The sequence below is a fragment of the Pelodiscus sinensis genome, chromosome 6 (genome assembly GCF_049634645.1).
Source record: "Pelodiscus sinensis isolate JC-2024 chromosome 6, ASM4963464v1, whole genome shotgun sequence".
Lineage (NCBI taxonomy): Eukaryota > Metazoa > Chordata > Testudines > Trionychidae > Pelodiscus > Pelodiscus sinensis.
Window position 1 is genome coordinate 21,597 of NC_134716.1, and position 13,039 is coordinate 34,635.

Here is a 13,039-nt window from a genome sequence, read left to right on the forward strand (position 1 = left end):
GCCAAGCCAAAGATTGGCTCTCCTCCGCCTGGCCCGTCCCCATCCTTGATTCGGCCGGGAAACCGAGGGGGCGGGACTTCCGGGGTGGAGCTTCTGCGGCTACAAAAGTCCCCGGAAGGAGCGACCGGCTCATAGAGAACTTTCCAGAAGGGTCTCGAGCGGCCGAAGCAGCTGAGAAGCCCGGAGCTCGCCAAGCCCTGCCCGGTGAGTGGGGCCGGCCCCCGCTGCCGCCTTTTCTCCCCCCCCCCCCCCGCGCCGGCCGCTGCCCCTCCCCCCCCGGTCTCGCTGCCCCCCGCCGGCCGCTACCCCCCCTCTCCCCCGGTCTCGCTGCCTCTGCCCCTCTCCCGCCCCCCCCCCGCGCTGCCGCTGCCCCCCTCCGCTCCCCCCCGGTCTCGGTGCCCCCTCCCCCCGCGCCGGTCGCTGCCCCCTCCCCCCCGTCTCGCTGCCTCTGCCCCTCTCCCGCCCCCCTCCCCCCGCGCCGGTCGCTGCTCCCCTGCCCCCCCCCCAGTCTCGCTGCCCCTCTCCCGCCCCCCCCCCCGCGCCGGCCGCTGCCCCTCCCCCCCCCCCGTCTCGCTGCCTCTGCCCCTCTCCCGCCCCCCTCCCCCCCGGTCTCGCTGCCTCGCCCCCCCCCCCCCGCCGGCCGCTGCCCCCGTTCCCCCAGCCCGGGCCCGAGGGGCGGCCGGTGTTGGCTGACGGCGGGCTCCCGCAGGCCGGCGCCATGGTGAAGGAGACGACGTACTACGACGTGCTGGGGGTGAAGCCGGGCGCCACGCAGGAGGAGCTGAAGAAGGCCTATCGCAAGCTGGCGCTCAAGTACCACCCCGACAAGAACCCCAACGAGGGCGAGAAGGCAAGTGGGGCCGGGCTCGCCGGGCACTGGCCCGGGGCTACCTCGTCCCCACGCCCAGCACTTACTCTGGTGTTTCTTGCAGTTCAAGCAGATCTCGCAAGCATACGAAGTGCTTTCTGATCCAAAGAAGAGAGACTTGTATGACAAAGGTGGTGAGCAGGCTATTAAAGAGGGTGGTACTGGCAGCAGTTTTGGGTCACCCATGGATATTTTTGATATGTTCTTTGGAGGAGGTGGAAGAATGCAGAGAGAGCGCAGAGGTAATTTCACTTTCTCTGGTACTGCCTAAGGGACTCTTTGCTGCTGAAGTATTTTCTTGTTAGTCACACATCCTGTAGTACCTAGTATAAGGCTATAGATACTTATGTGTTTAAGCTGCACCTTTTTACAAATAAGGCTTTTCATGCTATGTAGCAGTGTCTAAAATGATCATTACAATGATAAAACAATATCTAAAAAGGCACTGTTCTAAAACCAATGTTTTAAATGCTAGCATAGAGGAGATTAAGTTTTTAAATAAAAAGCTGTTTTAGTTAATATTCTATAACCAGGCATAGGGTTAAGGTTTGATTTTTGTGCCCTCTTTGCAGATGGTAATGAGCCGGGCTCTCAAATATTGGAAAAAAGTTTGCAGTATCTTTAAGCAAAGACCTTAGTACTAAGCTTTGCTTAATTAGTCACTGAAAAGGATTGACATATTGTAATTCTAAGTTAATTACTATTTTAAAATAAGACCATATTCTCTTTACAGGTAAAAATGTTGTTCATCAGTTGTCAGTATCTTTGGAAGACTTGTACAATGGTGCAACAAGAAAACTGGCTCTGCAAAAGAATGTGATCTGTGATAAATGTGAAGGTATGTTAATCAGTCTCTGTGGGATAGGCATGTTACAATCTAACTTTAATAAAAAGTAGTCCTTACTATAGTAATTCCTCACTTAATGTGTGTCCGCTTAACACATTTTTGCGATAGCACAATTTTGGGAACATTTTTGAAGTACATGACCGTTCCCAGAATAACACTATTTCCCCAGCCGGCCTGTTGCCAGTGGCTGCGCAGGGCTTCCCCATCTTCCTGCAAAGCGGAGGAGGGTTCACTGCTCGCTGCGCCATTCCCGCTGACTACCCCTCGCTGGACGCCTTGCGCCCCCCCCCCTCCCCCCCCGCGCTGCTTGCAGGCTGGCAGTTAGGGGTTTCCCCAGCTGGCCTATCACTGGTGGCTGCGCAGGGCTTCCCCCGCCTCCTTGCAAAGTGGCAGAGGGTTCGCAGCTTACTGTGCCATTCCCCGGCACCCCCCTCCCCCCCGCACTGCAGTGCACGTCCCAGCAGACCCAGCACAGGGGCATACTTCCAACCCAGTCCCCTTCTCCTCTCCTCTTCCCCAGAGCCAAACACCTCCCCCTCCCTGCTGTAACCCAGTCCCCTTTCTCCCCAACCTTATATCCCGGACCCAACAGACACCACTGCTTGAACCGCAACCCCCACCTTTTCCATTATTTTCAATGGGAAAATTGACCCCACATAACACATTTTCACTTAACACCATCATTTTTTGAAACATATCTATAGTGTTAAATGAGGAATCACTGTATAGATATATATGCTAGTCTATCATGCGCTTTCGTGAACAAAACCCACTTCAGCCCATGACTGCTCATTTTAGAGATACATCAGGGCCTGATGAAATGTATCGTAGAATACTCAAAGAGCTGATAGAGGCGGTATCTGACCCTCTAGCTATCACCTTTGGAAAAACATGGGAGACAGGAGAGATTCCAGAAAAGGGAGTGACTTGAGCGTAGGGATTTCCCTGTGCGGATTGGCCCCGGGGTTTGGCCTGGGGAGGCACCCGTGGGGGTTTGGCCCCGCTGCAAGAGAGGCGGCTTGGCCCCGGGGAAGGCGCCCACAGGGTTTGGCCGCACCGTGGGAGAGGGGGTTTGGCCCCAGGGCAGGCACGCGTGGGGTTTCCCTGTGCCGCAGGGGGTGCGGGAGTCAGGCCTGGAGGAGGAATGTGCTGGCTTCCCTCTGCGGGGGGGGGGGGGGGGGGGGGGGAATCCTGGGAGGAGGCAGATGGAGGGGACTCTGCTGCCACTGGCACCCTGTCTCCTGTCTGTGCTCCCCAGACCCTACTCCCCTGTCCCCAGCTACAAAACTCTGTCCCCATTCCCATCCCCAGCTACAGAATTCTGTCCCCACTGGCACCCTGTCCCCAGCTGCAGAAACCTGTCCTCTGCCTTCCCTGCACCCTGTTCCCTCTCCCCTGCCCCCAGCCGCAGAACCGTCCTCACAAAATGTATAATTATAAATGCTTCATTTTAGATTTAAATAGCATGAATAAAAAACAGCCCATTTATTTCATAACTATAAACATGTGATTTTAATTTTATGTATCGCATAATTTAAAAAAACTGTTTATCAGTGTGTAAGGGCTGGGGATGGCAAGTGATGGACAGGAGGAGAATAGAGAGGGCGGGGCTTCAAGGAAGGGCGGGGTGGTAGATCTTCTCCTGTTCTGAGATTTAAAAAGTGATCTTCGGTGTAAAAAAGTTGGAGACCACTGGTCTAGACAGTATTTGGTCCTGCCATGAGGGCCGGGGACTGGACTCGATGACCTCTCGAGGTCCCTTCCAGTGCTAGTATTCTGATTATATCTAGATATAGTATTTAATGTGCCACAGGACTAACGGTTGTTTTTAAGGTATGTTGATGTTTACTGTTGCATTTTTATGATCTAAATTGTTTAGACAATTAAATATTGGTATGAAAACTACTTCATTCTGATGGAGACCCTGAATTTAGTCTAAGAACTTTGTTCTAGGCCAGGGATTCTGAAGTTTATTGCAGTGCAACCCCTTTCTGACAAGAAATTATTACATGACCGGGGGTGGGGTTGGAGCCGAAACACCACTGCCCTGAACCCCACTGAAGACTAAGAACTTCAGCCCAGCCAGGGCCTGTATGATGAGCCCCATAACCCAGGGCTGAAGCTGAAGAGCTTCTTTGTTCCCCGGGTGGTGGGGCTTGGGTTTCAGCCCTGGGTCTCAGTAAGTGTAAGTCGAAATAGGTGACCCCATTAAAATTGGGTTGAGAGTCCTAGTTTGAAAATCACTATTCTAAAACTGTAAATGTACTTCTAGTTTTAAATTACTTTGAGGTAAGACCAAATCCATTCTAATTGGACTTTGTTTTGTCATCAGGCCGAGGTGGTAAGAAAGGTGCAGTTGAATGCTGTCCCAACTGCAGAGGTACAGGCATGCAAATACGAATTCACCAGATAGGACCAGGAATGGTTCAGCAAATCCAGTCTGTGTGCATGGAATGCCAAGGACATGGGGAGCGTATCAGTCCTAAGGACAGGTGTAAAAGCTGTATTGGAAGGAAGATTGTTCGAGAGAAGAAGATTCTAGAAGTTCATATTGATAAAGGTAATGCCTTCCAAGGGAACTTAGTTGGGTTTTTGAAAACCTCTACTATAGTATGAGTCGCGTATTGACTACTGGGTATGCAAACAATAGATTGATCCACGGTAAAGAGAATACTTGACAAAGTACAGTAAAACTTCATTGGTCTGGCGAACCTGATAGTTCAGCACCATCAGGAACCCGGAAGTGCTCCGGGCAGCTGGACCATTGGAGCTGCTCTGACCAGCGGCTGAATCAGGGAAGCCGGGGACAGAGCAGCTGGAGTACTGCCGGTAGGTCCCGTAGCGCTGCCCCTCGGTGCTGAGGGACCAACCCCGCAGCACCCCAGCTGCTCTGCTGCAGGCGTCCTGATTCAGCGGCTGTTGAAACTGACCAGCAGCGGCGGAATCGGGGACGCCTGAGGTAGAGCCGGACTATCGGAAGGGGGGGCTATGAAGGGTCTACGGTGCCATCCCCCCCACACCACCCTAGACCCCTCATAGCCCCTTCTTCCAATACTCTGGCATATTTGATAATCCAGCACCCCCTGGGTCCTAAAGGTGCCGGATTATCGGAAGTTTACTGTAATATCCTAGAATACTGACATTACATTTTTCAGATAGGATTGCCTCATTTTAAAAAATGTTGGAATTGGAAAGTTCAGAAAAGGACAACAAACATTTACAGAGATGGAATGGACGTTATCCTGAACTAGAATTGGATGTGGGATAACTAAGCTGAGCCTGTCAGAAGTTCAGTGAGCTGCTGTAGCCCAGATGCCTTTAATGCAAAGTTCTGGAAATGCAGGTGGTTAGTTGTGTACTGCTTTCAGGAGGAAAAATAGGTGTAATATCAGAACATTCCAATTCCAGCTGTTCTGTAGCGCAAATTAGTGCCTTCTAAAGTGGTGCTATTTTGCTATTGCAGTTCCTATTTAAATTCTAGTTGCATGATGTCTTTGTTATAGGAATGAAGGATGGTCAGAAGATAACATTCCATGGAGAAGGGGATCAAGAACCAGGACTAGAGCCAGGAGACATCATTATTGTATTGGATCAAAAAGACCATTCTACATTTACAAGGTAAAGATCTAGATGAAAATCCTACACTTGTTTGCTTGAGTTGTTTGTCTCTCCAAAAGCTTTATGCTTTTACAACAGTGGTCTGCAAATGGAGGTGGGTGCAGGCAGTGGGTTTGGGGGAGAGAATACCACCCAGCTCCATTCCCCCATCCTGGCTGCTGCTGCTTCTCTGCTGTGTCCACTGAGCAGTAAGTGGGGGTGGAGAAGAAGACACTCAATTAGTGGGGAGGCATGACAAAAGTGTAGGCGGCTCTGCTTTAGAGTCTCTAAATATCTGCAGAAATGCTGGAGATACATGAAGGTTTAACTGGTAAGGCTGAAGCTGCTCTAGCACAGCATCCATGGGGGGGGGGACAGTAGAACAGCTTCTATTTGCCACCCCCCTTAATTGGTTTACTAATTATAGTGTTTTACTGGTAGCCAACAGGATTTTACAAATCTAAGAAATACTTGTGCAGTTGCTTTGCAAATTTAAGATTTCTCCAAGTGACTTCTAGACAAAACCTACTAAGTGAAATCATAGAGTGGGTAGCTGGGAGTAGGCTATTACAAAATCAAAGTTGGCACCACAAATTTGCATGAATGTTTAGCTCGTGCCTTCATGCTGACTTGCTGCAAATTTCTCGAGGTTCTCAAATACCAGACTGCTCCCGTTATGTCTGTTCAAGCTGCTGCTTTCAGGCAGTTGCCTTGCTAATTTTGGTTTCAGGAAAGATAAAACTCAAGTTCAGGATTGAGTCTTTGTTCATGTGAATCCTTCTTATTTTGGTTATGCTTCTCAAACATACAGGATAGATGGCTCTTACCAAAATTATCGGAAGTGGTGCCAATGTACTCCATGTCTTTGTTTCCATTTTCTAAATATGAGCACTGACTGGTTGGGTCCCCTTGGAGACTGTCACCTGATGTGCTGAGCCACCCACTGAGCCTTCTTCCTGATAGTGCCCAGCTGTCTTGCTGAGCTTGGCTGTCCAGCTTGCTTCCTGGTGGAGCAGCTCCTGGGGGAACACCTAATTGGAAAGATTTCTGGCTGCAAAAAGGACGGTTAGTGCCTGACAAGTAGGAACTCTACCTTAAGGGCTCCCGTTCTTCAGCCACTTAGTCAGTTGTCCTTTTTCTTAGTCATTAGTGCCAGCTGGACACACAAAACACACTATGAAATTAAGTCACTCTGGTACTGGCAGAATTCAGTGGGTCAGTCTCCCTTATACTGGATCTGGTACTCATTCCAGAGTCTTTACTCTACTGGTTGATCTTATTGATCTTTTACCCTGGCACTAATCCCTGTACTGAGGCCACCAAAAATTCCTCACCATCGAGGTCACTTACCCCAGACTAGATTTGCTCTGCCTCTTTGCTCTTCCCCTGCACACTTTATTTAAATCCTCCTTCAAACAGCCATCCCCCTCCATGCAAGGATTCCTGAGAGAGAGCGCGCCATTTACAGCTCACCCTCAATCACTCCCAACTTCTGGGTTTAACTCAGACTCCAAACCCAACCAGAATAGGCTGACCTCTTTGGTCATTGATACTGTTTGTCTGGTCCCTTCAGCTTTCCACCCTGGCTTTATTGGACACTCAAGAGTTGTTGTTTTTCTTGCAAATGACCCCTTCCCGGTTGGGTCCCTTAGTCCCTCAAAGCAGAGCTCCAAAGGCACTGCAAGAAAACAAAGTGGATGCCAAGGCTCAGGTGAAAGGATAGAAAGAATCCTTTCAATCCATAGGATATGCCTCTAAATCCTTTTCAGCTGACTGAGATTGTCCTCTTTCACATGGAATTACATGATAGTTTTACAGCATAATCAGATGGGTTTGCTCACTGTTGCTTCAACTACAGATGGTCAGTGGCCAAGCCGTAAATGTCTTTAGGTATCCTGCTTGACAATCCCCCACAGTAACATGAGATCCGTCACTTCAGAGGCTACTAATAGCTGGAATGCTGTTCCAAGGAGCCCTGGATAGAGCCAAGTGAAACTTCTTAGATAAATAGTTAGTTTGCTGATAATACACATTTCTGGTCATCTTGAAAGTATTGACCAATCTGACGAATCACTCAGCACAATTCACCAATTAGCTGACGAACTGCTTTGTTCGGGTATTAAGGCCTACTAAATTCAGGGAACTCCATCAGTATATCTGAGGTACTGTTAGTCCCCCTGAACTGAGCCTGTTCCTTCTGCAATTATGTGCTGTGACTAGATCAATCCAATCTTGGGAGTTCTGCAGTCTGTCTAGATGTAGCTAGGATTCCTCAGGTGTTCTTCCTATATATTTGAGGGCTGACATTCAATTTACTGAGCTTGCAATAACTGATTTAGGAATTCTCCATGTGGATCTTGTGTCCCACCTTCCTTCCCAGCTCCTTCAGAGAACATTTCTGCTTTCACATTTGGGATTGTCCAGAGAACTAGGTGGTTGAGGTTGCTGTAGCCACTACCCCTTCCCTCTAGTGTGGAAGTATAAGGACAAAGGGTGTGTGGGTGCAGCCCCAGCAGATGCTTAGCCAGAAGATTCTGATCTCATGGTCTTGAGGTACATGCGCACACAGTAGGATATACAGACAAAGGTAGCTAAAGCAGGTTCTGAAAGAAAACTAAATTCAAGTGGAACAAAGAGTAGCCATGGCTGTTCTCTAATTACAGAGCATGTTCAAATCTTGTATGGCTCTTTAACAGTTAAGCCAGTTGTGGCACCAGGCGCTCCTATTTTGGTTGGACAGACAATAGGAGCAGATGTAATCTAATCACTCCCATTAAGTTCCAGTAGGGTTGATGGAGTCTGGTTAAAGTCTCAAATATTAAGGATGTAAAAAAAGTTAAAGAAAAAGGTTAACGCAACTGAAAATCCTAGAAGTTACATGTGCCATGGGCTCTACAATATAAGACTTATACTGTAGGGCCTGCAGCACAGGGCAGCAGCCAGTTCCTCAAGGGCAGGGCAAGGGTGAGGAGTAACAAACAGATAAGATGATGCTTATCCATTAACCGTTTAAATGGTTATATTCTTACATTCTTATTAGGTAATAGCTTCTGTATAATCTCTGTGGGGAGGAAGGGGGTGGACAAACTTCCAGAATAAAATTGGATTTCTTCAGACATGCACTAGCAGTTCTAGTGTTAACAAAGCTGTTTTTTCAGAATCTTGAGCTCTTTTGCATTATCTATTCAAATATACACTGTTCTGTTGTAGACGAGGCGAAGATTTGTTCATGTGCATGGACATACAGCTGGTTGAGGCACTGTGTGGCTTTCAGAAACCTATTGCAACATTGGATAACCGAACTATAATTATCACTTCTCATCCTGGTAAGTGTTTAGTAAAATACAGATTGCACCTTCCTAAACCGGGACTCTCTCACCCAGCAATGCTGCTGAATGAGAGCGCACTGGGACAGAAGGGCTAGCGGCTGAAAGCCCTGGGCAAGGCAGGGTTGGTGGTAGCAGGGCCTGGCAGCAGCTGCAGCCCAGCATTGGTAATGAGGCTGTGGTAGTGGAGCCAAAGCCGCAGCAATCCAGCTGGAGCAGCCCAATTAGGGCTGCATTCCAGCCCTGCATTGGGGACCAGAGGCATGGCAGTCTGGTACGCGGTAAGGGTAGGCTGCAGCAACCCAACTGGGGCTGCATACTGCTGTGCCGACTGGAGCAGCAGTTATGGCAGTGGGGCTGAAGGAGCCAGAGGTGGAACCTTCCCTGGTCCAGCAAATTCCCTCATCCCTGAACACTCAGTCCCTGATGGTGCCAGACCAGGGAGGTCCAACCTGTACTATTAATTTTCTAGCTTTACTAGTATCTTTGGGAGTTCTCCAGTTAATGTAAATGTCCCTTTGGTCTTTGTTACATAAGAGTAATTGGGTTTGAACACAATTCAGACCCAAATTAATTTGCAGATACGTTAGTCTTATACTGTACTGTGACAGCTCTTTGTATAAAGATTTAGTTTTGACTAGTACATCCTGATGGATGGAAAGATTGGACTAATAACTCAAAGCAACAATGTATATGTTACATAATGATGCAACTGTCATGATTACCTCCACTCTGGTACAGCAGCAGCTGAGACCCTATCAGTGCACAACAGTTGAACTGGATTAGATATGGGGGAATTTGAAGGTCCTGACTCTTGGGCTCAGAATTAATGGAATTTTGTTCATGTGACTGAACAGACTATCTCATATATGCAGTGGTGGTGTAGCTGTGTTCATTCCAGGTTAGAGACAAGATGCATCAGTGTTTTGTTGGATCAACTTCTGTTGGTGAGAAGCTCTTGAGCTAAATTGAGCTCTTCAAGTCTGTGAAATAAACTCAGTGTCACAACTAAATTAGCTCCACACAAGTAGTTAGCATATATCCTATGGTGTAGTGACCCATTAACTATAGGGGGGGGAAAGGGGCTTATTGGGTTAGATTGTTGTAATCCATAAATTCAGTGCGTAACTGATCCATGATATTCAGTGTGAGCAGTGTTATGAATAAATTCCCAAGCTCATTTTGTGCAGGCTTCCTTTCCAAATACTGATTGAGGATCAGAATGATCACTTTGTTCCCCCCATAGGTGATGGTGTTTTTTGTCTTCATCAGTTGCCTGTGAGTACAACAGTTGCTTGGGTTCATCCACATAGGTGTCATGCACTTGACTGAAGTTCACTACATTTCATAGGCATGTGTAGGATCCATAAATTTTGAAAGGCATGTTAAGTGTGTCAAGTCATTGTAGCAGAGATGTCTGCATTCTATGCATTTGTTCTGGGAGTTTGGGACTGGTTTGATTGGTGTTTTGGTCTGTGGGAAGCTTGCCTTCTGATGAGCTTGGAGTAGTTAGGGTTGTTTGAAACCTGGAAGTGGAGGTGGGGTGGAAATACTTTCAGAATGGGGACCACCCCATGTGGGTTTGACAGGTGGTGGATTACAGCTAGAGGTCTGGGGTCAGGAGTTTTATGTCTGTATTGAAGCAGATTCTTTGGCCCCCAGAGCATATTCTGTAGCTTTCTAGGAGCTTAATGTCTTAATGGGTCTATTTTGTGTGTGTGTTTAGCCATTAGACAACAAATTTATGGCTTATTACCACAGTGTAATCTTTGACCCCTTTTTGTCCTGAGGGATGTTAACTATAGGGATGTTAACAGGCCACAAAGGGTCCCTTGCAATGTGTGCACCCTTTAACCTTCTATTTAGCTGTGACTCTAGAGCCTTGACTCCACTTAAATTTTTTTTGCCAAAAGGCAGTTTGTGACTAGTCTTCAATTTCAGCAAAAAAATAAAACCACCTTGATGACAGCCATAAAACTTTTGTGGCAAACTTAAAGCGACAAAGCATTGGTGTGTACATGCTGCTATTCATTCTTGCCAGAACTAGCCTCCCCCAGTATTCCACAGTGCCTGCTCTCTGTTTTGTACTCTGATGCTCTTCAGACATGCAACCCTGCCTTTTCTAAGCTCCTAGGAATTGACAGCTGATACTGTGGTCAGGCAACAAAGAATACATACTAACATGGAATGCTGCTGTCTCCCACAGAGGCAGGGAGAGGCATGTGCGTGAGGGGGAGAGATTATGTGCTGTGTAGTCAGGAGGGATGCAGGAGCTAATGTAGGGAGGAAGTCGCTTCCCCTGACTTGTTGCTTCTGACAGCTGTCTGATCTTGACCAAACGTAGACACTTTCCCCTTGCCCATTCAGTTAAAAAGTGGATGGCAATCTAAGAGCCCATAGAACAATGGCATTGAGAAATCATTATGTAATGCTTCTACCCCAAGAGCGGCGAGGGGTCCTGTGGCACCTTATAGACTAACTGAAGTGTGGGAGCATAAGCTTTCGTGGGCAAAGACATGCAGCTGACAAAGTGGGTCTTTGCTCACGAAAGCTTATGCTCCTACACTTCAGTTAGTCTATAAGGTGCCACAGGACTCCTTGCTGCTTTTGCAGATTCAGACTAACATGGCTACCCCTCTGATACTCTACCCCAAGAGGCATTGCATACCTTTCCCAAAGTACTCTGTGGCTAGTTGCACAGAGGTACAGTTACGTACTGTGCATTGCTCTGTTAGATGCAAGAGCTGCTGGTGTGGATGCACAGAACATAGTGTGGACATGCAGTATAAGTTTTAAGTGCTTTAATTAAAATGGCATAAATTTTGGCAGCAAAACACAACAACCCAGACAGTCTTGGGTATCTTTCCCTGACCTGAAAAACTGTCTTGAAAGCTGCTCTCACCAACAGATGATGACTGGGGTAATATTTTTTTAACTAGATTATCTTTTCCTCACATTATATAGCCTTTTAAAACTACTTCTGGGTAGAGGAGAATTGGCATTCTTACAGGCAAGTTATTTTTAGCAGGCTTAATGAAGTGGGAACAAACCCTTAAAATGGGTTAGGGAAGAAAATGTGTCAGGTCTCTGGATGAGTATGGCTTCATGAATGTTAATCTAGAAAGCATGGTATGAAAGGGAGATCACATACTTGTACCAATTAACAGCTTGTTTTCTGTGCCTGGCTTTTTGCTTTAGGTCAGATTGTCAAGCATGGAGATATTAAATGTGTGCTGAATGAGGGAATGCCAATTTATCGCAGACCGTATGAAAAAGGGCGTCTGATCATTGAGTTCAAGGTAAAGTTCAGTCACTGTATAAACAGCTCAGCACTGAACATGCTGGAAACCTGTCAGGTCACAGTTGATTTCTATTTCTAATGGGAGCAAGAATAGTGAGGCCCTCAGTCTTCTCTGTTTCTGCATTCAGTTCCTCACAAGGCTATGTAGATTAATCCAGTACACAGGCTTACACTGATGAGAATAAAGCTGAAGTAGACATTCTAAAAACTAACTGCCTCAAACAGTATGGAGAGCATCTTAAACGTGGAGTTCTTTGCAATCCACTATATTGGAAGTGTCCCCTTGTATGCAAACCTGGTGCAAGTAGGAGAGGTTAGACAACAGTAAAAATGCATTCTACTTGCTAGTGAGTTCTAGGAGTTGCAGATGCTTGGTAAGAGCAAGGCAGCACACCCCCTCTGAACAGATAGGTTCTGTGTAGTAGAGAAGACTGTATAAAGGTCATTCATGGAAGTTCTATTGTTTTTTTTTCCAGGTAAACTTCCCAGAGTGTGGTTTCCTCTCCTCTGATAAGTTGTCTCTATTGGAAAAATTGCTGCCTGCAAGGGAAGAAGTGGAAGAAACTGAAGAAATGGATCAGGTAGAGCTGGTAGACTTTGATCCATCTCAGGAAAGAAGACAGCATTACAATGGTGAAGCCTATGAAGATGATGAGCATCACCCCAGAGGGGGTGTTCAGTGTCAGACATCTTAAAATGGCCAGTAAATACTCATTGTGATAATTGTTTTGTATGCATTAGTGGTGAGTGAAGAACTACAAGCAGCTTACACTCACTACTTGCTATTTTTGGTTTAATATTCAACCATAGTTGTGTTTTTTAAAACCAGTTAATAAAATCAATAATATAAAAACACTGACTTTGCAATTGATGTAAAGTTCAGGTTGCAAGCTTAGTTGAAATGGACCATGAAGTTGGCTACCCCTGGTTGCTTGTCTTGATTTCAGGCCTTGTAATTCTTGTATTTTGTGTGCAAATGCACTGGCTTAGATTAAGACTGAGTTGTGGTCTTTTAGATTATATACCCTGTTAATGAAGTATACCCAAGTATTTATTTATAATTCATGTGAAGATCAATTAAAGTTTTTGTTCTAATCAGA

The 13,039-nt window shown here is 46.8% G+C and overlaps 1 protein-coding gene across 1 annotated transcript; it reads left to right on the top strand.

Moving 5' to 3' along the window:
* Positions 1-51: 51 nt before the first annotated feature.
* DNAJA1 (DnaJ heat shock protein family (Hsp40) member A1) lies at positions 52-13,039 on the top strand. The gene is made up of 9 exons (XM_075931213.1): positions 52-204; positions 710-850; positions 933-1,110; positions 1,602-1,706; positions 4,048-4,275; positions 5,219-5,333; positions 8,523-8,638; positions 11,837-11,937; positions 12,416-13,039. Exons 2-9 carry the CDS (start codon positions 719-721, stop codon positions 12,632-12,634), a joined length of 1,194 nt encoding a protein of 397 aa, XP_075787328.1. The 5' UTR covers positions 52-204; positions 710-718; the 3' UTR covers positions 12,635-13,039.